Source organism: Salvia hispanica, chromosome 1, assembly GCF_029641045.1.
Source record: "Salvia hispanica isolate PSC_SH4W2 chromosome 1, Shi_PSC_v1, whole genome shotgun sequence".
In the NCBI taxonomy this organism is placed as follows: Eukaryota; Viridiplantae; Streptophyta; class Magnoliopsida; order Lamiales; family Lamiaceae; genus Salvia; species Salvia hispanica.
The window spans coordinates 17,940,629-17,967,079 of record NC_142692.1 but is presented as its reverse complement, the minus strand read 5'-3'; the positions used below and the strand labels follow the sequence as shown (position 1 = coordinate 17,967,079).

Genomic DNA, 26,451 nt, shown 5'->3' with positions numbered 1-26,451 from the left:
GCAGGTGGCAATAATATTGGGAACCACTTTCTAGTTCATTCTATTTATTATGTGAGAAGTCCGCCCTTATGAACTTACCGTTTTCGTAGGATTATTGTCCCTACTTTGTAGATGGCGATAATATTAGAAAATCAGCTTCACAAAATTTGGCAGTCCAACCGATGGAGACCATATATAAACCTTAAGTTCATAATTATCGCTTAGACATTTTAGTTATGGTTTTTCATTAATTATCCTTTAGCCTTAAGGCAGATTAAGACTAATTAAATTCTGTTGGTATTTAATTGACTGGATAATTAAATCTTTTATAATCTTTAAAGTCTCATTATAGAAATTATTAATCTAGAATTTAATTCTTATTCATGTCATACTATAAGATATATCTAAAATAAAGTACATTATTTATAATCTTAATTAGACATGAAAAATTAAATTCATATAATTTCCAAGTTCAAGATTAAGGAAGAATATTAAATTATATTATTTAATGTAATCTTATATATCTATCTTATTATAGATTCTAGATATATTATATTTAGGAAACTATTAAATTATTCTCATCTATATCATCTAGGATATAAAATATTCATAGATATAGAAAATAATCCAAATATTCCTAAAATCTAGGGAAATCTTCCCAAAATATTTTATTTCATTAAATAATATTATTTTTAATGATATCTATTAATTTAGGAATTAAATAATCATTAAAATAATCTTTCGTCATTATCTTGCGATTCGAGATTTGCACGAATCAACACGACGAAGATTTGAAGACGCCGCCGGAGACGCTCGCCGGAGCGGCGCGTTCGCCACCCGACCGCCGCCGGCAGGCCGCGCCCGAAGGCTCTTTGCTTCCTTCTCCCTCCGCGGCATCGCCGCTTATCCCTCCGTCGTCAACCAGCCATGCAGCGAAGGCTGCATAGCTCCGGCGAACTCCGCCCGTCGCTGCGATCTGGAATGAACCAGCAACAGCCGCTCACGGCGGTGCTGCTCCGGTTCTGCCTCGCGCGGCCTAGGGTTCAGGTGGGTTAGGGTTAGGGCTAGGGTTCATCGCGGCTTTTTCCCGGTGGCTTCGCCACCATGTCGCGCCGTCGATCACCGTTCAAGCTGTGAGAAAATCGGCGCCGCGGTCTCACCGGCGGTGTAGACGTGCCCTCGCACGTATTCACGTCGCCGGATGATCGCTCCGAAGCTCCCACTGATCGGTCATGGTTCGTGGATTGCGCCGGGAACGGCGGTCTTCCCGGCGGCGTGGATGAGTCCACCCTCGTCTGCACGTCGCCGGCTGATCGCGCCCCTCGCTCCCACTCAATCGACGTATTCGTCGATTAGATCGAGGTCGGCTAGGGTTCGACGGGTTCGGCCGGCACGAGCCCCTTTTCCGTCGACCCTCGGCTCCCACTCTTTCGACTACCCTACTCCGATCGTACGTAGTGCGATTCGTCCCGGCGCAAGCGCCGACGAATCGCACATCTCACACGTTCGAATAATTCAAGTTCTATGATTCGAATGTTCTTGAGTTCAACTTGCATAAACATAAATAATAAAACAAGAACATGCTTCGTAATCAAATAAGACATGCATACATGAATTTCGCGAAATTTAAATCCAAATAATCAGAGCCAAAGACTGGCTCTGATACCAATTGTTGGTGCTGGCAGCGGAAGCGGGCGCATAAATCAATCACATAATAATCAGATCTATTTAGCAGATTATTTAGACAAAAGCTATTCGCGTAATTATCACATGTATCATGCTCATAACTTGAATTAATCATGCTTTAAGAATATTGAAACCTAAAACATGCTTTTCTACGGAGCAGAAAAATACCTAATTAATTCTCCAAAGAATTGAAGATGGCTAGCTTCTTCTCCACGTGATGCTTTGAGTACTAAACCACAAATCTTCTCTCTGGTTCCCGAACTGTATCCCAATATCAGTGTGGGCTGATCTTACTAGAATACTAGGACTTAAATAAAGAAGACAGAAGAAATCCTTTTTGGAATAGGAGAGGAATTCGAAAATTCCTACAGCTGGGGAGCTCTATGATTTTCGAAAATTTTAGCAAATAAAATTGTGTTATTTCTGTCTCCTTTATTCTCCTATTTATATTAAGTTCCTTTTGGGCCCAGACAGGGATCTATGGAAGGTTTTGGATATGGGCTCATCCAATTTACTTTTTACTGATTAAATTGAACCCACAATTTAATATAAGTTATAATTGGAATATTACGAGCAGCCACTACAGAAGTAATATTGAACTCTCCCCATCCAAATCCGAAATTACAAGTAATCCGGGTTTCCGTTTAACTTTCATTTCCCGTGCTTAAGATTAAAATGTCCATTAATTAATTAATGTCTGCTATTGACTTAATTAATTAACTTCTTATTAATTCCAAGAGTGGACTTAGCATGAAACGCTTATTTATTATTCATAGAGTAATCACACTCCAACTAGCTAGGTTCCGAATAATAAAACCTCGTTTCACGCTCCTCTTGAGGACATTATCAAACGAGACTCAGCTCGCGCACGATTCAATATAATAGCAATCCTAGCACCGCTAGGTATCGATCACCACTACCCAATATATCAGGATAATTGGGTTACGAAAAACCCGCACCATTTGATAAGTCAAAGTAGTGCATAATCAATACCGTATGCTCAATGCTAACCTACATTGATTAAGAAACAAATATTTATCAAGACCTCGCCTTTCAGTAGATAGCCTAAGGCAAGTCTTGCTGTTAGATCCGTTCAGTGCTATACCACACCAATGTCATCTTATTTCAGTAAGGCTTAGAAATATGCGGACTGACATTGCAACCTTTCTCGATGGATAGTCAAATTCCATCTAGGTTGTGAAATTCATCTTTTTCTTTGTTTTAGAACTGACCGTATTACCTTAAAGTGGACGACGCCCACAACCAGTCTACTAAAACAAAGACATAGACTTTGTTAAGTTAACTTATACATTTAAACATGCATTAACATCCATTAAATGTAAAACATAACAACATTATGACAAAAATAATCTGTTTTATTTATTGGAAAATAAAATAAGAGTTTTACAGTATTCAATCACTCGAAACGTGATTTCTAGTATACAAACTCTAACAGCCCCCTTATTTAGAGTCACAACGTACATCCAATTTGGTGCTGCCATGTGGCACAAAACATGCAATATTTTAAACACAAAAATGCAATCTAGTTGTATATGCATTTTCGCAATGCAATCCGTCTTTATATAAAATGCAATTTATGTGAAAATGCAAAACTCAACAATAAAAAATGCAATCTGCATATAACAAAAATGCAATCTGGCGAAATTCATTTATAGATTCTACAAATATATATTGCATTTTAGTGATTACAATATTGCATTTTTTATGCCACATGGCAGCACCAGATTGGATGTACGTTGTAACTTTAAAATTAGTTGTTATACTAGTACATCCCTATATATATATATATATATAGTCATTTTATAATATTTAATATTATTAATAATAAAATAATTAGATGTGATGACTATTATCATTTTCATTTATTTTTTAATATTATATCCAATTTCGTTTCATTATCTTTTTAGCATGTGTTTGATAAGATAGTAATCCCTCATTTTAGGAGTTTCATTTGAGTGCGGCATGAGTTTTAAGAAATCTAAATGAAAGTTAGTAAAAAAAGATAGTTTGATATAAGTCCTACTTTTATATAGTTTTATAATCAAATGTGAACGGAAAAATGTTAGTGGAATGTGGGGCTATTACCATTTAAGAAATATTCCAATCGGAACCCATAAATTGGGACACTTAAAAATGATAAATCGGGACTGCTAAAGTGGGACGGATGGAGTAATACCAAAATAGAAAATTGTATATGGACATTTCTAATAATTTGATATCACATGTAAGCTTAACTCGAAGCCCAACATAAGATGGGTCCGCCTCAATCTTGCCAAAATTATAGTAGCTTTAACTTTATTTATGTAACCCACCAATTTATCAAGTTAAACCACTGACATCTAATTACACAAATTTAGATAAATTTTTTTCTATCAAACAACAAAGAAAAAGTCTTATCTACACATACTTTAACATGAAGCCTGCTTTTATTTTCTTGTTTTAGATGTATTTTTATATTCCATCTTTCTTATCAATAGAATATATAAGAAAATCGATCTAATGATCACTAATTAAGTGGATGATAGTGCTGAGAAATTATTTTTAAACGTAGAAATTATTTAATATTCTCTCTGTCCCTTAAATTTTGTCACATTTTCTCATTTTCGTCCGTCCAGTAAAATTTGTCACATTTCACTTTTTACCATTTTTGGCAGTGGATATCATATTCCACTAATTTATTCAACTCACATTTTATTGTAAAACTAATATATAAAAGTCTCCACTAACTTTTTTAATTCATTTTCTATAACATTTATTAAAACTCGCGCCCAGCCCAAAGTGTGACAAAATTTAATCGACGGAGATGGTAGTAAAATAATTGAATTATATTTGTATTATAATAGTAATTTTTAGTTTTTCATTTTCAAGATGAATTTCCTCAGTTGGGGTTTATTAATATAATTCATTAAAAATTATTTCTTAAAGCGAGCAGTTATAAATATTGTAATTTTATAGCTAGGCTTATTTTATAGTGACATTTTTAATATTACGAAAAGTTATTATTAGTGCAATTGTCCGTGTCGTGACCACAGGAGTAGCTTTAGATCAACAATCAAATAAATTTCACTAATATTACAACTCCTAGATACCGTCTTATTAAATACTTCATCCGTTCCCAAAAAAATATGCATTTTGGGTTTGACAGGAGTTTTAATACAAAATTTATAAACTAAGAGAGATGTTGAGAGAAAAAAAGTAATTAAAATATTGTTAGTGGATAATGAGTCATACCTCATTAGAATAAAGGAATTTCCATAATTGAAAAGTACATATTCTTATGAGACGAACTAGTCCTACCTCATTAGTAATAGTAGCAGCAGCAGCAAGCAGTTGTAGAAACTCAACTAATCTTTCAATGCTTTGATAAATTTTCAATTTTGAGCCGTTAATAGGCGTATTAATTGAGGTATCTTTAATTCAAATTTTGAAATATTGATTTAATTTCATCCTACAAAAATAAAAGATGGAGGGAAATAAAAAAAAACGAAAATAAGGTAAACGATATATATGTTCATTTTTTCTTATAATTCCATCATCTAATCTACCCTTGTGTAAATGGCCATTTAATATCACTCTTTCGATTATTATTCATTCGTATTGATAATGAACGCATTAAAATTTGTTTTTTGAGTAATTGTTGTTTAGCGGTGATGTCTGATTTTTGCATTCTGTGCGGCTAATAATCTGGCCTTGCTATTATTGTAAAGTAAAGACAGACTAAGCGAGAAGATCAACACATGAACACATATCGTATAGTCAACTTTCCTTGTTAAGTAATTAGCTTATGTGTAATATGATACACATTTAGTCAGTGGCGAAGCCACGTTGGGGCTAGGGAGGCCTTGGTACCCCCTTCAATTTTGCGATTGACCAGGGACGGACCAAGCGCAGGCCAAGCCACCGCTCCAGCGGGGGCTTGGCCGGCGCCAGACTAGTACCCCTCATGGCCGACCCCGAATGTGAGAAATTATATCAATCTGTGTCACTGTGCGTGATGGTGAGGAAGAAGAGAAACAAACGAAGAAGAAAGGAGAATGCATGTTGAATTCACCAAAAGTAAAGCTAGTCGAGGAGCCTAGTATCTACAGACTACTCCATCCCGCACATTCGAATTCAATATTTTTTCTATTTTAAAAATCCAATTACTATGTCTTTATCTAGTTTTTGTCGGCCCATAGCCAGTTTTTACAAAACTACTTCAAATATTTTTATATTATGATTACAATTTAAAATTAATCGAATATATACATTTAATTGGTGACTTTATAAAAAATTTAGTATTCTAATAAAAGTAACGATGCAAAATGAAAAAAAAAATTGCATTGTCCTTGCTTTTATTTACCATCCAAATTTATTTTAAATATAATTAAAATTTTGAGATTTATATATGCTTATTTTTCAATTATTAAATGATCAATTATTTAGGGACGGTAAATCAAGGCTTGATATTTTACTTTACATTCAATTTAGAATTACATTTCAAGAAATTATGATAGTGATTGGTGAATTACTCTACTTTTTGTTTTATTAATTTGGAATTAGATAGTTATGAATTTAGATTGAATTTGGAGTTTTAGTGACATACTCCCTCCGTCCGTCATTAGGAGTCTCATTTATGGGCGATACAGGTTTTAAGAATTGTTAATAAAAGTGGGTGCAAAAAAGTTAGTGAAATAGAGATCTCACTTGTATATATTAGTTTTAAATGAAATGTGAGTGGAATGAGTTAGTGGAAGGTGGGACCCTATTACCATTTATGGTAAAAGTGAACCGGGACTCCTATTCGCGGACAGAGGGAGTATATAGTACTCTATGGGTCCGCCTCTAGGAGTTTCATTTCTTGGTAGCACTGGTTTTAAGAAATGTTAAGAAAAATGAGTGGAAAAAAGTTAGCGAAATAGGGGTCCCAATTATATACTCCATTAGTTTAAAATGAAATGTGAGTGGAATAAGTTAGTGAAAGGTGAAACCCTATTACCATTTATGTTAAAAGTGAACTAGGACTCTTATTTGCGGACGGACTAAAATGAAAAAAATAGAATTACTATTCGTGGACGGAGGGAGTACTTGATAATGGTGATTTATTGAATTTTTTTAGTTACAATTATCATCCGGTGTCTCACAAAATTTGCAAAAACTTTATGTATAAAATTAAATACAAAACGTTTTACTTTAATTAAGCACCGGCTTCTTCGAACTTCTGGTTCCGTCCTTGCATTTTACTATATACTCTCTTCGTCCACAAAAAATAGTCTCATTTGTGGACGACACGAATTTGAATAAGAAATTCGTAAGTAAGAGAGATAGGAGAAAAAATAGGTAAAGTAAGAAATAGGGGTGGCGAAATAGGTGCGAGTAACGGGTAATTCTCATCCCGATCCGATACCCGTCGAGTATCGGGTACCCGTGACAATAGCGAGAAACCGGGCGAGATCGGGTAGTAGGTTTTAAAGTTTTGCAGGTAGGGGTATATCCGATACCCGCGTGAGTATACCCGATAATCCCGATAATACCCGATATTTTCAGGATTAGGGTTTTCAAATTTTAGGGTTTAGGGTTAATTAGTTTCAAATATTTAATGCCCGATAAACTTTATCTCTATTTTTTTCTCATTCTATATAACACAGTATTATATGGATAGCACATGCACGTATACTTACACACCCACATATATAATGTCTGGCATTAGGAGTCTCATTTGAGTTCGGCAAGGGTTTTATTAATGTAAAGAAAAGTGGCTGTAAAAATATAGTGGAATGTGAGACATATATTAGTTTTATAATAAAACGTGAGTGAAATAGATTATTGAAATGTGAGGTCTATCTACCATTTATAGTATAAAAATGAACCTAAACTCATAATTACAAACGGATTAAATGGTGGACGGATTTAGTACTATTTATATATAGTTATAACGATGAATAACAGTACACCTATATTGGTACACATATATTTTTATATACGTACACATAGTGACACACATATATTAACTCAAATGATGTCAGCGAGTTTGGATACCCGCAACTGCGGGTTTGGGATACCCGTATAACCATACATGTCGGAATTGGGTAGTAAAATATTGAGCTTTTTGGGATCGGGTATCCGCCAAATCGGATTCGGATATCCGCGGGTACCCGTTTCGACACCCCTAGTAAGAAAGAGATATGGAAAAAAAGTTGGTATAACATGGGAGAGAGCTCAAAGAGGAGAAAAAGTGGATAAAACATGAAAGGAAAACTTTCTATTTTAAAAAATGAAACTATTTTTTGTGGACATCCTAAAATAGCAAAATGAGACTATTTTTCGTTAACGGGGGACGTATTATATATGCAGTAATTTATGTGTAATTTTTATTCTCTTTTACACCATTGCTTATGATAATTTTAAATCTTTGTAATCTAAAAAAAAATTCTATTCTGGTAGTACTATTTGTTAATATTTTGATCCATTTTTTTTATGGTGAACATTTAAACATCATACAAAATTTGTTTCCATCCTTTATACTTATATAAAATTTAAAAATATTATATATTGACTACTTCTAACTTCTGATATCACCGTAATCGAATAAACCCTATATCTAACAGCAATGACTTAGGCCCATCGTAAAATTCCTGGCTTCGACGCTACATTTAGCTATTCTAAGATTCCTTCTTGTGTTAGAGCAACTCCAAGGGAAGAAGGTAAATAAAAAAGGTATATCATGTTTATACCTTCTCAAAAAGTGCAATTATACCTTTCCGAAAAGCAACCAACTCCAAAGATAAAATGTCCTATTGAAAAGGTAAATGGTTATATTCTAAATTGTTACTCCCTCCGTCCGTCATTAGGAGTCCCATTTAGTGCGGCACGAGTTTTAAGAAATGATAATAAAAGTGAGTGGAAAAAAGTTAGTGGAATAGGGGTCCACATATATATATTAGTTTTAAATGAAATATGAGTGGAATGAGTTAGTGGAAGGTGATACCCTATTAGAGCATCCACAATGGATGTCCTAGTGAAATCCCTAGTGGTTGCCACATCAGCATGTCCTATCGTTCTACAATGGTGGAGCCCTAGTGGATTCCCTATCTCTAATCCATTTTTCATTTCAATTTTAATATTATTGTTTTTTAATATTTTTAATTACTAAAATACCAAAATATATTATATTAAACACCACAAATGCAAAAAAAAAAAACTACATTACTTAATTAAAAAAAAAACTACATCATACTTAGCTGAGAAAAACTACATTAAACTAAATTACTAAATTAAAAAAAAACTACATCATATTTTAATAGTGGTTTAATGAGGGTTTAAAGAATTAAAAAAAATTGAAAAAACACCCGATCGGGCTCGGGCGTCGGGCTGCAATGGATGCTCGATCTCTCACCCGATGGATCGGGCTAGAGATCGGTCGCGAACGATCTTTTGATCGTCGTCGGGCGCGACCGACGTCTGCAGCCCGACGATGCCCGAGCCCGATCTCGGGCGATCGGACGTGAGATCAGGCATCCATTGTGGATGCTCTTACCATTTATGATAAAAGTGAACCGGGACTCCTATTCCTGGACTGACTAAAATGGAAAAATGGAACTTCTATTCGCGATTAGAGGGAGTAGTTGCTAGACTGCATTCTATAAGAATGCAACGATACTCTTTTAAACCATCATCAAAAATTAAAAGAGATATTATAAACCATAATCTAAACATAAAATATTAAATATTAAACAATATATTTACCATATGATATAAAATATAAAGCCCCTGAGCCCGACTCGGTTAAAGCAGGCCCACGCCGCTCATGTCGTAACCCACGAAGGCCCAACCATTTAAAAGACTTCATCTAGGGTAGTTGAGAAAGTCATGATAAGCAAAGTAGTTACATTGATTAGCATATCTCCACTTCATGCATTATCTCCACTTTGTGCATCCTCTCACACACGTTTCCATTCAGTTAATTAGGTGCATAGATTTATTTTGTTCTCTATAAATAGTGTAAGCCTTTGTGGCATTTCAGCAATGAAGTAATAGACATTTCCATTCCTTTAGTATTTTGCAGCTTTAATTCTTAAATTCCTTCCTAAGTATTTCAATTGGAGTTAGAATCCACTCGAAGGATTCAAGTTCATAACATTGGAGCTTTCATTGAGCTCACTATGAACTCCCAAACACTTCCCCACCCAAATCTAATGCTCCCACCAATCCGCCTACCTCGTCAGGCCCACGCCTCCCTCTGGTGACCCATCTCGCTTCTTCATCAACGCACTCTCCTACTATTCCCGACTCCGTACAACAGCAGCTCGACCACCTACAACTCTCCACTAATATGAAAATCGATTCACTTGCGACAACATTTGCGCAGCGTTTCGACCAACTTTTCGCACTCCTCCACTCCACCCCACCGTCTCATACACTTACTCCACACCTAACCATGCCTCTGCCATCTACAATACCTCCACATACACTTTCCATGACAACAAATTTCCGACCTCCGCCTTTTGGCAGCCATCCCCGCATTCCCCGCCGCCCCCGTTTTGTCATATGTCGGAAGCACTCAACAGTCCAAACTCCCGTGCTCCTCAACTCCGCCTCGACCTTCCCAAATTTGATGGGCAAGACCCCGCCGGGTGGCTATATCGTATAGAGGAATATTTTTCCTTCTATAACACACCACACGATGAGCGGCTACGCCTCATTGGTCTTTGCATGGAAGGTCCTGCCTCCGAATGGTTCCGGTGGATGCGTGGCAATGGACTTCTATTATCATGGGATGACTTCATATCCCACATTCATGTACGCTTCGACCCAGATCATTTCGAAGATTACATCGGTACTTTGTCCAAAGTCCAACAAACTTCGACAGTTTTGGCATACCAATCGGAGTTCGAGCGACTACTAAACAAAGTCTCGGGCGTTTCCGAGTCTACATTACTCTCGGTGTTTATCTCCGGCCTCAGGCCACATCTTAGGCGCGACCTTAATTTGCGGCGCCCCACTACTCTCACAATGGCTTTTGCCATGGCCCGCGAAGTCGCAACATTACATGATGAGTCGTCTTTTGCTTCTTCCACTGCTATTCAGGGATCATCGCCAAGCCAACAATTCACCACCCATCCACAATAACCTGTCACAGCTGCTCCTCTCACATCACCTAACTCAGTACCTTTGGGGGCCCAATCCGATCTGCCCGTTCGTCGGCTCTCCTACCCGAGAAGCAAGCAAAAGTTGCTCAAGGCCTCTGTTATAATTGTGACCAAACGTGGTCTCGTTCTCACCATTGTGCATCTCGACTCCTTCTTCTAATTGGTGATGATGAAGTCAAGAGTGATTCTGCCGCTGCCACAACTCAGCCTCCACCGGAGCTCAATGACATGGCTCTGTCTACCAATGTAGCTAGCCTCTATAGCCTCTCCAGCACAGCACACCCACATGTTCTACACCTCGATGGCACTTCGGACCCTGCTTCCCATATTCGATCTCATTCAGCAGAGTTACACCTTGAGGACAAGGTGGTTCTCGAACTGCCGGGGAATGTTATGGACCCAAGTCCTGTTGTTGAGACAGCCCCTGAGCCCGACTCGGTTAAAGCAGGCCCACGCCGCTCATGTCGTAACCCACGAAGGCCCAACCATTTAAAAGACTTCATCTAGGGTAGTTGACAAAGTCATGATCAGCAAAGTAGTTACATTGATTAGCATATCTCCACTTCATGCATTATCTCCACTTTGTGCATCCTCTCACACACGTTTCATTCAGTTAATTAGGTGCATAGTTTTATTTTGTTCTCTATAAATAGCGTAAAGCCTTTGTGGCATTTCAGCAATGAAGTAATAGACATTTCCATTTCTTTAGTATTTTGCAGCTTTAATTCTTAAATTTCTTCCTAAGTATTTCAATTGGAGTTAGAATCCACTCGAAGGATTCAAGTTCATAACACCGAAGCACTACCCCAATCTCTCAAACACAAATCTCTTTCTCCTATCTTATTTTCTAGATTTGTACTTTTGATTTTCTTTTGCCTGATATTGAAAAGAAATTGCTTGGCTTTGGAAGTAGGAGTGAATGAGGTGAAAATCTATTCTTGTTTTTTTTTTTCAAAAATTAGGGTTTGAATTTCTTTTTCTTGTTGGTGGAATTAATTTCATAAAACTAACAACAAATTTAAGAGAATTCAATATTTGTTCAATTTTATTGTGAGATTTTGCTGCTTCTTTATCTCTCGCCAAGCTCAAAAACTGATTTTTCTATTTTACATTCTCTTTGATGGAGAGGTAAAGATACATCCTCAAAATGAGAAAAAAATATGATACCTTCCTATTTATCTCCCCCCTTGAGATGGTTTTTTCATCAAAAAGAGGCAACTTCCCATTTACCTCCCCCTTGAGAAGGTTTTTTCATCAAAAAGAGGCAAATTTGGCAGTTATCATACTTTACCTTTCCGTTTACCTCTTCCCTTGGAAATGCTTTTAGCATAGTTACATATTATAATCTCATATAATAGGCAATAGAACAAGCTTATCAATAATAAAGAACTCCTTTAATTTCCATCCATGGTATCAATATCTTTTATCTTCTTCTTGATCAATGTTTAACATGCCTAATTCTAAAACCTAATATCCTCTCATGAAAATTTTTCAAACCAACTCCCAAGACGCATCTATGAAAAATAACATGACTTCAATCTAGGGGTGGTAAAATGGGTAGCGGGTAATGGGTTAGTCCCATTTCGACCCGATACCTGTCGGGTATTGGGTACCCGCTACCCGTTGATAACAGGAAATGGGGCGGAATCGGATATTGCGTTTTAGAGTTTTGCGGGTATGGATATACCCGCTATCCGCGCGGGTATAACCATTAGTCCCGATAATACTCAATATTATTAGTATTAGCTAGCTATATACAATCTTTTATTACTTTATACAATCTAAAAGTTCTAAGAGTTTTTTTTCTTTTGAAATATTTTTGTATTTCAACAAACATACATTTGAAAACTTAGGAGAACTAGTAATAGAGTGTGCCCTCGCTTTTATTCTCAATCTATTCAAAACGTGCAATCAAAATTAATACAATAAATTTTTGTTTGCATTTACTTTTGAATTTGGAATTTGGAAATGTACAAATTATATAGTATTAAAATATATAAATATGACGTACTTACGCACTCTCATCATATTTTCAGTATTTTCAGTGAGAGAGACTAGAAATCTCCACATTTGTGCATAGTAGACAGTTGGAATTATTGCATTAAGATTGAGGAACAAATTGAAAAACAAAAATCAAAAATCATATTGCAGCAACAATCTCAAAATTCTTCACTACTAAAATAACTCGAAGCATAAATATTAATTGGTTTCATGAACTCAACCTTTGGTTTGAAGAACTTTATGCACAAAACTCAACATCCAAGCTTCAGATCGGATGCGGGTACCCGCAATGTCGGGATACCCGACATGGGTATCAGGTAATCCCGATACGGGTACCCGACTTGTCGGGTGTGGGTAACCCATTTCGCAAGTCATCCCCACACCCATTTCGCCACCCCTACTTCAATCATATAAAAAACAAATAATCCTAATCCAAGGAAACTAAGGGCGACAAAAGTTTATTAAAATTCTTGGTAGAATACAAACAAAATCTTGATTTGAAAATAGGTCCACAACGAGTAATTAAGAAAGGTAATAAGAACTTGAAAGCGAATATATCAAACATATTAGACCACAAGTCTTGGGCCAAAAGGAGACAATATTTTGATAGCTATCTATCTTAAGCAGCTTAAACAGCTGTCAAAAACGCACTTCCTGGCTTCCGGTTAGCCAATATCCCATGACAACCCAACAGCTGCAAAAAACATTCCCAAATTGAGTAACACAAAATAAGTTCATAAACGTCTATGAATAAGAGTTGGAATTTTCAAAATACAAACCTTGGCATTGACACCATCTGGTTGAATTCTGTTCTCTGATTTCCACCTCACGTAATCACTACGGTTGAATTTAGTGAAGCCCCTAAATTTTATACAAGCAAAACATACGCACATTAGAGGATGGTCACGAAGCATCAAATTATGAAGTTTTAAAAAGGCAATACAAGTTATACCACTTCCTGCTGACAATGATCTTCTGACGCCCTGGGAACTTGAACTTAGCACGACGCAGAGCCTCTTGGGCGTGCTGGCTGTTGTTATCCTTGCAACGGACAGAGAGGAGAACCTGCCCGATGGCCACACGAGCACACACACCCTGAGGCTTGCCAAAAGCACCCCTCATACCAGTTTGGAGCCTATCAGCTCCAGCGCACGACAACATCTTGTTGATACGCAGCACATGGAAGGGATGCACCCTGACCCTCAAGTGGAAGGCATCCTTTCCAGCAAACTTGGTCATGTACTTGTTGCAGGCGATACGGGCAGCTTCAAGTGCCTCACTGGACACATTCTCCTTCTCCCAACTGACCAAGTGGACACAGAATGGGAATTCATCCACACCCTTCCTCTTCATACCCACATCATAGATCCTGATCTTTGGATCAGGCACACCACGACAAAACCGAGATTTTGGGTAGGGCTTGTTCTTGATTTGGCGGTAACACCTTGCAGGCCCTACAAAACAAGAAACAAGCACATTACAATCACATATAAAATCATCACAAAAATGCAATTTGGCACAGCAATTCATGCAATATCCCAACAGAAGGAAAACATCAATACAGCTCTAATAAAATTGGGAAAAGGCACACACATGTGGTAATAGAAATGCTGACTAAACTTCCATGACTGCGAATCAGGTAACTATAAAGGGAGAATGCAACACGAAGAAGCAGGTCTACAAAGTCTTCTCTGATTAAGATGCACTAAAGCTATCAATATCAAATGAAGATTCCCTAACCCAAACTCAGATTATTTTACATTTTCTACATTCTCAAACTAAATCGAAAAACAGTTAAAGCAAGAATAGAGGAACATTGCTCCAGTTCAGTTCATCAACAAAAAGCAATCATTTTCTCGGATCCTAAATCCTTATCAAATCTACGTCACAGTTATCATGAGAATTTATTGCAAAATTGCAGAATAGAATGTATAATCTAGTTCTGAAATGAAAGTATTATATCAATTGGAAACCCGTGTAAGAAAATTAGTGGCCGGAGAAGAGACTTACTTCTTCCCATGGTGGGTTTCGTGTGGTTGCTCCGCCGCTGCAATTGAGAAAATTAGGGTTTGGCGAGATGAATGTTTGCTTTATAGAAATTGGTGGATTGGGGGTTTACGCATTGGATCTAACTGTTTGGGCCAATGATTGGGCTATGTTTCAACATCCCAATCTTTAATTGGAATACATTATATTCAGTCCATTAAAAACATATGACATGGTTATTATTTAAAGCTCACTTCGTCCAATATAGGGGTGGTGTTTGAACTTTAGGGCGACGCCTTCTATTTGTTATTAAAAAAAAAAAAGCTCACTTCGTCCCAAGCTTTTCTTTTAAATTTTATTCTAATAAAAATATCATATTTTCATTTTTTTCAAAAACTTATCTCTTATATTACTATAAAAATAATAATTTTTTTACTAACCACATAAAACACAAGCTCTTAATATCTCATGTCTTCCCATAAATATGATATTTTTTTGAGACAGATACTAAATTAAAAATATGATGGAGTCTGTATGTCAATTTCTCCTAATATGGTTAGCTTCTTGTAGTGTTATGAAGTTTTATTATCTTCTGAAAATGGCTTTTTCATTATTATCTATTCGAAATGAGAATGAACGCTTATCAAACGGAATACTAAAAATTTGAGTATCCCTTTCCTCGAGAAAATGGATACTCAAATCTGCATTCTGTGTAGCTAATAAATAATAATTTTGCATTTTTATTGCCAAATTTATTTATGGGTTAGTAAAATTATAGATTATAGATCGTAGATATAAAAAATGTTGATTGTATTACGACTCAAAATTGAAACATGGAAGATAAACAATACTTCGTACATTGTAAATAATTGAAATATATAAAGTAAAAATCAAAATAAATATATACTATACTTAGACCATCCACAATGGTCGGCGAGCGACCGGCAAGCGCCGTTTCGGCGAGATTTTCGGCGAGCGCACACCGGTTTCCGAGCGCTGGCCGATGCGCTCGCCGATCGGTTGGCCAGCCTTTTTTTTATTTAAATTTCGAAACACTATATATACGTGATTTTCACGTCATTTTCATTCGCACCACTTGTTTTAACGAGTTTTCTCTCTCTCTCTTAATTTCTGTACAAGAGCAGCAACGCGAAATGGATAACAACAACGACGAGTCTACTCCAGGGACGAGCGGGACTCAAACTCCCACGGTATCCGCAGGAGCGGGATGGGGCCGATGGGCGGCGGGTACTACAACATGTACCCTTCGCGCGTCAACAAACGCGGGCTCAGATGCACAAGATTTTAGCTGAATGGAGGGAGGCAACTGACCCCGTGGAGAAGAGGTTTCTTCACTAAATGCTCGAGAGTATGCGGGTCGATTTGGATGCCGCCGCGACACGGTTGGGTGGCTCAGACGCGGGCTCAGATGCCGCAGATTTGGGAGCCCCGGGTGGCGGCGAGGACGGAGTAGAGTGGGGTGGGGGCTCGTGTGTGAAAGCCCGTTTTTTTTTTAATTATGTAATTTTTTTTAATTAATGTACTTTTTTTTAAAAATAAAAATAATGAATTTTCCCGTATATGTGTCGTAAATTTAATTCCGTATTTTGTGTTTAAATCCGTAAATTTAGTTTTTTTTTTTTTAATTTGATTGTTGTGGATAGCCTATTGCTTGTCCAGTTGCTTGTCCTGATGATGTGGCAGGAGGAATTTTAGTACTGATGATGTGGCAGGAGGAGTTTGTGGCTAGCCTATGGCTGGCCTATTATCATTGTGGATGTTCATAGAGCATCTCCGGTGGTGCCCTTCCCACTAGGACTTCCACTAGGACTTCCACTAGGACTTCCCACAAAAACTTCCTGTCACGTCATCACTAGGACTTCCCATTCTATTGCCACATCACTAGGGCTTCCCCTGCATTAGGACTTCCCACTAGGACTTCCCGCAATAAAATTAAATTCACAATTATTCAATTTACGGAATTAAAATTTCGACACGAATACGAATGGGTAAATGCGAATATTTTATTAAAAAATACATACATTATTCGAAAAAAAAAATTACATAGTCAATAAAAAAAAAAAGCAACCACATCAACGTCCACCCCTCTGCGTCCAAACCTCTTCGATGATATCCTCCTGAAGTCGAATATGGGCATCTATTTGCCGCATGTTGGCAAATGCGCACAACTGCTCAACCTCTCCATGAGGTATCCCCATATTCACATTCGCGCTGGCCACACCGTGGCTTGGACCGGCACCTGTATTATCTTCGTTGGTCCACTGAGTCAGTTCGTCACCTTCACTTTCGACAATCATGTTGTGCAAAATGATACATGCATACATGATGTCACCGATGTTGGGAATATACCATATCCGTGAAGGACCCTTCACCATCGCCCATCGACTCTGGAGCACACCAAATGTCTGCTCAACATCCTTGCGCGCTGCCTTCTGATGGCTCGCAAAGTAGGACTTCTTTGGTCCGATCGCATGCTTGATCGTCTTCACAAAGACGGGTCAGTTTGGGTATATCCCATCCGCCAAATAGTATCTCATATTATGCTGGTTGCCGTTGGCGACGAAACTGATGGCGGGACCAACGCCATTGCACTGGTCGTTGAACAGGGGCGACGACTGGAGGACGTTGAGGTCGTTGTTCGACCCGACGACTCCAAAATAAGCATGTCATATCCACAGCCGGTAGTCAGCTACAGCTTCAAGGATCATCGTGGGATGCTTGGCTTTGAAGCCGGAAGTGTGGGTCCCTTTCCAGGCGGCGGGGCAGTTCTTCCAGTCCCAATGCATACAATCTATGCTGCCTAACATCTCAGGAACCCGTGCACCGATCCGTGCATATTTATCAGCAGCTGGTAGTCTGCGGGGCTCGGACTCCGAAGATAGCGATCCCCGAATATCGCTCTAACGCCCGCGCAAAAATTCTGCAGACACTCGACGGCTGACGACTCGCCGATGTGGAGGTACTCGTCGAACATGTCGGCCGGGCCTCAGTACGCCAGTTGCCTGATTGCGGCAGTGCACTTCTGTAAGAGCGTGTGTCCGGGTTTGCCAGCCGCATCCTCCCTGATCCTGAAATACTCATATCTTCTCTCTAAAGCACCCACGATATGCATAAACAGCGGACGATGCATCCTAAAACGTCGCCGGAATAAGGCATCCCCAAAACGCGGCTGCAGAGTGAAGTAGTCCTGATACAACCGAAGATGTGCAGTAATGTGGTCTCGCGGTACATGACGTCGGCGATGGATCGGCCGAGGTACCGTCGCCTGCTGCCGCCGCTGCTGCCTCTGCCGTAGCAATCGATCAATCGCCCCTTCCACAGCGAGATCCAATTCATTATCACTATCACTATCACTAGCGCCCCCACCACTACCCCCCGCACGACTACTAGCCATTCTAGATATACTTGAAAATAGAGTTTAGAGGGAAAAACTTGTCAACACAAGTGGTGTGAATGAAATGAAGTTCAACGAGCCGTATTTATAGAGTTTTTTTTCAAAAAAAAAAATCAAATTTAATCGGAAATGGGACGGGCAAATGGGACGGGCGTGTCCTACCATTTCATTCACAGCGGCGGACGTCCGGTCGGACTTCCGCGACGTCCGCCGTTGGAAACGCTCTTAAAAGTTGGATTTTTTGGATGGAGTTTTGGGGAACTTTCCGTCAACTTTCAAATTGCAATTTGAGTGAGAAATTGAGGGAAAGTTTCTACCAACTGTAAACATTTCATTTACGATAATTTTTTAAAAAAATTAATTATAATATTAATGAATACAATCACTTCACAAGAAAAAAATTGCATTAACAATTATTAAATCATTGTATAAAGAAACTAGTTTCAAGAAATCTGCATTTATTCAACATACAAAATCAATGTGCTATAAATAATTAGACTACCGATCAATCATAGAAATCAAACATTTTGAAAAATTGAGCTTTTAAAATTATGTTTATTTGAATTTAACCAAACAAGGTGCACATAACAAGGTTTTTGAGCGAAAAAAAATGAGGGGGAAAATTACATCACATAATAAGATTTTCCCTCTTAAATTGATTGAATGGGAAAACCGTGCATATAATCAATGTTCCCTAACATTCCAGGAAAACCGTGCATCCTATCGTGCATCCCCATCAGGAACTGACAATCTTCGGCATTTGGCTTGAGAAAATATGTGGCGCCAAAGGCGTCAACCACGCCCTCATAAAATTTTGCCAAACACTCCTGGCCAGTTGTATCCCCGACGTGAAGATACTTGTCGAAAATGTCCGTCGTGGTGCCGTAGGCCAACTGATGAAGCGCAACTGTACACTTCGTAAGCAGTGATAGACCGATTCTGTGGGCCGCATCTTGCCACTACTGGAAGTACTCATCGCGCGAACAATGCTGAGAAACAGGTCTTGCCGTATCCTAAACCGTCGGCAAAGTAGTCTCCGAACATACATTGATGAGCTAGGTCATGCTCTCGACGGACGGATGTCTAGTGGCGGATGGGCCTCGGGACCTGCTCTTTGGCCTGCTCTTGCTCTTGTATTACACAAATACCTGCGAGAATCTGGTCCCCTAAAGCAAACATTATGCGTTCCAGAACCCGATTTGGATCCTCACCAGGAAACATTTTGGAAGAGTGAGTGAAAGAGAGATGTTTGATTGGGAGATGTTTTGTGAGGGTTAAGAGATGTGTGAGAAATGAGTGAAAATAAGGTATATTTATAGATAGAAATTAAAAAAAAAAAACTGAAAACGTGTCACTCGTCCTCGGGCGAGATTGGGCGCCCGATGCATCGCCCGACGCGTCGGTCGACCGACCCTAACGATCGATATTTCGGTCGTCCCACTCGGGACGAGGACGCCTGAGGACGATTTCGCCCGATCGTCCGCCCAAGGACCTCACCATTGTGGATGCTCTAAGAATTTGTGTTGAATAGATTAAATGAAAGTAAAATAAATAGGAGAGGGAAAAAAGTAGGAGAGATTAAGAGAGAATAAAGTAGATGATAGAATAAAGTAAAAGTGATTGAATGTTTTGTTTTTAGTCAAAAAGAGAAATGACTCAACTTTATTGGGACGTACCAAAAAAGAATACGACTTAACTAAGTTGGAATGGAGAGAGTACAATATATTTAAACCCACGGTTTCATGTACTATATATACATACATACATGACAACTCACTGCAAAACCAAAGGCGGACACATGCTAGAGCTATGCAAGTGAACTCCTATAATAATTCACTTGGTTCTACTAATTAAGTACTACCTACGTCCCACAATATGATTTATATTTCGAATTTACTAAATTTGGAAATCAATTTATAACCTCATTATTGGTAGAATTTACACTCGAATGCCATTATTTTCCTAAAAATAAACCAAAAAAAATGTAAACCTAACCACACACCCTCTCATCGCCCACCCCATCATTCTGAAATGAGGCATTGTCGAGTTGGGTTGCACCGTACCGACATAGAATTCCAATTAGATTACTCGACATCGGGTACCCAAGGATCCGCGATGGCCAACTTGTCCGGATCGCGGCCTCCAACTGAGTTTGTCTACCGACCTTATCTGGTTCACATGGCGTACCATTTGGGTGGACGATCGACCTGATGCCCAACTACGACCCAGCTCAATCGTTGTCCCAACTTCCAAAGGGCAACACTCAATTGGACGATGTTCCAAAGTTCAATTTCCGCTTCGTACTCCACGTCCGAGACGAATAACTTATTCGAGGTGTGTGTTACCGTTTTAAAAGATTTGATCATGGGAATCAACTAAATCGAGAAGAAGTTTAGGGAACGGGTCACCAACCTCTACAATGCTAAGCTGGCGGATGGAACTGTTCAACGCAATATGAAGATGCTTGGCATGCATTTCAGGCGAGCAAGCGGAGATATCCATAAATTCAGCGGCCTCTTCAATAATGAAATGAGGCAGACCGACAGTGGGTCGAGCGAAGCCGACATTTTGACAGCGGCCATGCTTCTCTTCCTAAATGAAACCCATAGAGCCTTCAAGCATGTCAGTGTTTGGAAGAAAGTTCAACATATCAATGTAGAACTGAATCCTCCTTGAGCTTCACCTCCAAATGATAGAGGTTGCACACCTACCCGACAAGGACAAAGTCGCAAGTCAGCTGGCTGGAGCTCATTTGGATGGTTCTGACGCCTGTGCGATTGGGTCCAGAACCAATTCGCGACATCGTCCAATTGGGATGAAGGCGGCGAAAACTAGCTGCAAACAAGGATAGACCCAAGCCCAAGCGGCCCCACAAGGTCCCACCATCCCCCGTCTCCTAATCCGAGTATTTTATTTGGATATTTGTCCCAAACAGTTAATACTGACACTAGTTGAATGAATCCGCGACAAATTGTGCATGACCTGATGATGATTGAAGCCCTCCAAAGTCAATTTGGTATATCTATTGCCGCTGCCGCTGCAATTGTTTTAAATTTTTAGGATTTAAATCATGTAATTTTTAATTTTTAGATTTAAATTATGCAATTTTAAAATTTTAGAATTAAATTATAAGTTTTAATTTTTAGGAATTTGTAATGTCATTTTTGAGTTTTTAAATGAAATTTTATTATTCATGAAATAGTTTTATTAATTTTTTTATTTAATTGAAGAATAGAATAAAGAGATCCATGAATAATTAAAAAATGAAATGAATTGTTGCAAGTGTTTTGTCTTTTATTTAAAAGATTAAATAAGAAATTGCAGGGTTTTTATCTTAATGAAAAGATTAAATAAAAATTAGTGCTCTCACCGTAAAAAAGTACCTCCTCCGTCCCTCTGTAGCTGAGTCATATTTTTTTTTGGGTTGTCTCATTGTAGATGAGTCATTTTCTTTTTTGGTAAAAAAGAAATTTATTCTAACTTACTTTACTCTCTTTTTATCTCTCTACATTTTTCTTTTCTACTTTATTCTTCTTTAATTAACTCATTTAAAACAATTTTTTTCTTAAATCCCGTGCTGAAAAGAAATGCTTCTACTACAGAGGGACGAAGAGAGTATGAACTATTTCCTTTTTAGTCTGTTCCTGAAAAAATATGAACTTTCTAGTTTTAGAAACTCCTCTATCTCTAATTAGGTGGAACTCATTCTCCACTAACAATACTTTAATTATTTTTTATTTCTACTTCTCCTACTTTTCGAATTATGTATTAAAATCTCTGCCAAAATAAATGGTCATACTCTTTGAAGATGGAGGAAATAATAATTGAAATTGATATGAGTTGTGGCTAATGAATAGTTAAGGATCAAGTTTTATGTGGAAAACATTGTTGTATCATACTCCCTTCGGCCTATATAGTTTGTCCTATTTTATTATTTTGGTTCGTTCCATAAAGTTTATCCTACTTGGAATCCATCTACGTAAAAATAGATACTCCCTCCGTCCCATAAAAGATGTCACACTTATGGGACGGTACAAGATTTTAGGATGTTTTGTTTTGTGTGTTAAATGGAGAGAGAAAATATAATTTTTATATTCATGTGAGAGAGAATATTTTCCTAAAAAGGAAAATATGACATCTTTTATGAGACAAATAAAAAAGGAAAATGTGATATCTTTTATGAGAAAGAGGAAGTATTAAATACACCATTCAATCTCTTCAATAATTATTATTTCAATATACACTTTTATTTAATATAAAGTCAAATAATTTCTTAAAATTAATTAAACTAGGTCAAACTTTGTGGGAAGGATGAAGCAGTATATACTATGCAACTTACCCCGCCCCGCCACAGCTACGTATAACGGTGGCGTTCATAATACGCTGTATTACATGCTTTTGCTTATAATTCACTCAGAATTTTCCAGAATATTATCTGTGGGCCCTCCTCTTATATTCCTCTCTAATATTCTCCCCTTTCCTCTTTCCTTCTCTCTCTTCTCGGCCAGATACTTAAGCAGCTTCTCCGCCACCAACGCATTTCTTCTATCTCCACCATCACTACTACAGGTAATACCTTCTGCTATCCAGATATTTATTTTACTATTTCTATCCATTTAGTAGCTTGTTTAGATCAGCAGAGGTGCTCCTTTGCTGTTTGCTTATCTTCATTCGTAGATTTGGATTTGTTTATCCGGTTGATTCTCCTTGTTTTGCGCGTCTGCCTGTTTTTGGAGAAGATGAGCTTGCTAGGTTATAATTTTAGCGAATCTGATTGCTCGATTGGTTTCGATTAGGTTTTTTTCTCACGGCTGAGAGGAGATTCTGATGGCGTCGAAAAGGATTCTCAAGGAGCTCAAGGATTTGCAGAGAGATCCTCCGACGTCGTGCAGCGCTGGTAAGCTGCTTCATTATCTGCTGCATGTTTAATTTTAGTAGATTAATCTTTGCTCTTGTGAGAAATGTTTGCTTACTATATGTTTCTGCCATCTAATCTACGCATATGTGACAAGTATAGTTAATTATTCCTTTTACCGAATTCAATTTTTAGTTTAACTATGAGCTTCGGTGTTATATAGTTTAATGATTTTTCAGTGATCTATGTTTGGCTACTGAAGCATTTGTTGTCAATTATTTGCCCTTTATCCGTATGTGCTGGTGATATTATATGTAAAAGCAGCTTATTGTTGTTTTGTTCAACTCTGCTAGCTGCCTCATTATCTGCTCTGGTAAGCTGCTTCATTATCTGCTCTGGTGGGTGCATGTTTTATTTTAGTAGACTTTGCTCTTGTGCGAAATGTTTGCTTACTAGATATTCCTGTCGTCTAATCTATGCATATGTGACAAGTATAGTTAATTATTCCTTTTACCGAGTTCAGTTTTTAGTTTAACTATGAGCTTCGGTGTTATTTAGTTTAATGATTTTTCAATGATCTATGTTATTTTCCCTTTATCCGTATGTGCTGGTGATATTATATGTACAAGCAGCATATTGTTGTTTTGTTCCTTGATCTCTTAGATATCTTGATAGTTTGCTATTTCTTCTCTTGGATGTATGACTTAGATGAATTCCTTGCTGTGATCTGTTGAGTTATTACACATCCACAAGCAATATTCTTATCTTGTGTGCTGAGTTTCTCTTGTGGTAGCTCGTATTCTGCCCTTATCGCCTTGATTAACATTTCAATTGATATGTGACCTAACTCTCATTTGCATAATGTGTTATAGGTCCTGTAGCTGAAGACATGTTCCATTGGCAAGCAACAATCATGGGCCCTTCTGAGAGTCCATATGCTGGAGGTGTATTTTTAGTTTCAATTCATTTCCCACCTGATTATCCCTTTAAACCTCCGAAGGTATGTTTGCTACTTCTGTTTGTACTTTTCTTTTTGCAACTTGGTCTCTTGAATCTTAATTTACTACATGAAAGTGGTTCAAAGGCTAAACACCCATCATACCTGAGTTGTGTTTGGGGTAGCTCCTCTAAAATTGTATCTGGTAATTATTGTGAATAATACTTTTCTGCATGCCTTAGTTATTTTCTGGAGTTCTGTTTCCCTGCACTATGTTGTTAGTGTAGTTTCGAAATGCTAGGTGGTACCAGTTGATAAGTTCGGTCTGTGGACAATAAATTATGCACCAGAGGTTTCTGATAAACAAATTAAACCGGAATGCAACAAAGATTATAATTTATAATGTTCTTTTATTTTTGGGCATAGCCTCAGAAGTTCACCTTCTTGCTTAGAGTTGCCTCTGGTTGTAAATTCTATTGCTGAGAACAGTTTCAATTTTCCGGTACATACTCGTGCATATTCTTTGGATGATTTCTGCTTGGAAAATTTTCAATCTTTCTTTAACTTGTGAGATCTTAATTACTTGTTTGGAGTGTTAATTATGTTAGCTGTCTTGTTTTTCTTCTATATACTAGCAAGGTTCATTTGCTTGAAAACACTTTAATTGCACTTTTGCATCATCAAGTATTGAGTGGAGATATAAATTTTTCACGTCACTTAGTAATCTCAGAAGGTGATTTCATTGTTGCAGGTTGCATTTAGGACAAAAGTATTCCACCCTAACATCAATAGCAATGGAAGCATTTGCCTTGATATTTTGAAAGAGCAGTGGAGTCCAGCATTGACTATTTCTAAGGTATCTAGTGCATCACAAATCACAATCATCCTATTTTTTTGGAACCTGGATTTGTGAAGTTAATTGTGTAATTAAGAAATTAGTAAGAATAAGTAGCAACTATCACAGTATATTAACATTTTTGCCAGTTAATACACATTTTGGAGAGAAGAAACCCTTTGTGAGAAAAGGCACATAGATCTCTGCCAATTGTAACTATGTGGTTGAAGTTCTGAATGTATTTATATCAAAATGCTGTTATCCGACGGCAAATATGCATATATCCTACTTTGTTTTTTACTTTTTTGATGTCCTGATGTCTTTCAGCTGATTATGTCTGAAATAGCTTAGGCCGAGTTCATCTCTTGCCATATAGGAATTGCGCATTATTTGCTTGGCCATCTATTTTGTTATAAATGAACTGTAGGTTTTCTTTTGTTATTTATCATAAATCTTTTGCTAAAGATGCACAGTTTTAGCTTTTCATGGGCATTTGGTGAACTATTTTATAGAATGCGAGTTTCTTTCTTTTCTATTAACACTGCTTAAGTTTCAACACGTTGGGCTTTATGTGGTTAACTAGACTTGGAACTTTGGTAGAAAGTATTATCTAGTCTTATAATGTTTTGATGGTGAAAACTGATGGCAGGTCCTGCTGTCTATTTGCTCGTTGTTGACGGATCCAAACCCTGATGATCCTCTTGTTCCGGAAATTGCTCACATGTACAAGACAGACCGGGCAAAATACGAGTCGACTGCTCGCAGCTGGACCCAGAAATATGCCATGGGATGATGCCTTAGTGGGAGACTTGGCGTGTTCTAGTGTAATTCGAGTTTATGCATGGGATGAAAATCCCGAAGTATCGGTGAGGTGTTTTTTCGTATTTTGTCCTGTCGGGTTCATGCTGGCAGTGTACTGAATTTCTCATTGTGCTTAATTTGAAGTTTGGATACAAGCTCCGAATGTTGTAGCCAATATACAGGGCTGGAACGAATCTAAATGTATGGGTTTTCGATCTATCAATGAGCAAAACAAGTTGCCAGTGTTACAACCCATTGTTATATGCTGCTTTTTTATGTCCAATAATTGCATGTTAGGGTGCGATTGGACCCTTGTTAGGCATTAGCATGATTATTGAGATAGTGTGTGTTTCATGATTTTTGTGTTTATAAAGAGATTGTGAGTGTTTGGTAGTAGAAAATGAAGTCCATGAAAGTGGGCTTTCATTTGTTTGGTTGAATCCATACAAGTCTGAAAATGAGTGGTGTTTCCAAAATTGGCCCTGAATTTAAGACAACCATCTTTTGAGTGGAAGGTGCTTCTCACAAATGTTAATCTACTCTGTTTTCTATTTCTTCAACAAAATTTCATAGAAACTAGGTTGGTCGATGCCTTACACACTTGGCAATAACAGCCCCAAATCAAACCTCAGTGAATCAAGACTAAGCTAAACAAAAATTACTCAAATACAACTCTCGTGATCCTACTCAACTTAGCATAAAGAAAACAGCAAGTAAAAACTTAGCTTCGGGCTGATGACAGTAGCGTGTTCGGTGTCCAAGCAAGATGGTGACTTACTTGGTGTCTCGACATTGGGAGAAAGACCC

General features: G+C 37.9%; 3 protein-coding genes across 4 annotated transcripts; 2 read left to right on the top strand and 1 right to left on the bottom strand.

Annotated features, from left to right (window-relative positions):
* Positions 1-10,212: 10,212 nt before the first annotated feature.
* LOC148933368 (uncharacterized) lies at positions 10,213-10,794 on the top strand. The gene has a single exon (XM_089059837.1). The coding sequence runs from the start codon at positions 10,213-10,215 to the stop codon at positions 10,792-10,794; it is 582 nt and encodes a 193-aa protein (XP_088915963.1).
* Positions 10,795-13,257: 2,463 nt separating this feature from the next.
* On the bottom strand, positions 13,258-14,979 carry LOC125223908 (large ribosomal subunit protein uL16). The gene is made up of 4 exons (XM_089062170.1): positions 14,826-14,979; positions 13,768-14,269; positions 13,595-13,676; positions 13,258-13,509 (listed from the first exon to the last, which is right to left on the bottom strand). Exons 1-4 carry the CDS (start codon positions 14,833-14,835, stop codon positions 13,444-13,446), a joined length of 660 nt encoding a protein of 219 aa, XP_088918296.1. The 5' UTR covers positions 14,836-14,979; the 3' UTR covers positions 13,258-13,443.
* A 7,656-nt stretch (positions 14,980-22,635) lies between these two features.
* On the top strand, positions 22,636-25,895 carry LOC148933367 (ubiquitin-conjugating enzyme E2-17 kDa-like). Of its 2 annotated transcripts, none has more exons than XM_089062631.1 (5): positions 22,636-22,785; positions 23,013-23,113; positions 23,944-24,071; positions 24,760-24,864; positions 25,493-25,895. In XM_089062631.1, the coding sequence occupies exons 2-5, from the start codon at positions 23,044-23,046 to the stop codon at positions 25,634-25,636; spliced, it is 447 nt and encodes a 148-aa protein (XP_088918757.1). In that variant the 5' UTR covers positions 22,636-22,785; positions 23,013-23,043; the 3' UTR covers positions 25,637-25,895. The 2 variants fall into 2 exon arrangements, with proteins under 2 accessions (XP_088918757.1, XP_088918758.1); XM_089062632.1 differs by lacking the exon at positions 22,636-22,785 and adding an exon at positions 22,808-22,858.
* The last annotated feature ends 556 nt before the right edge of the window (positions 25,896-26,451 follow it).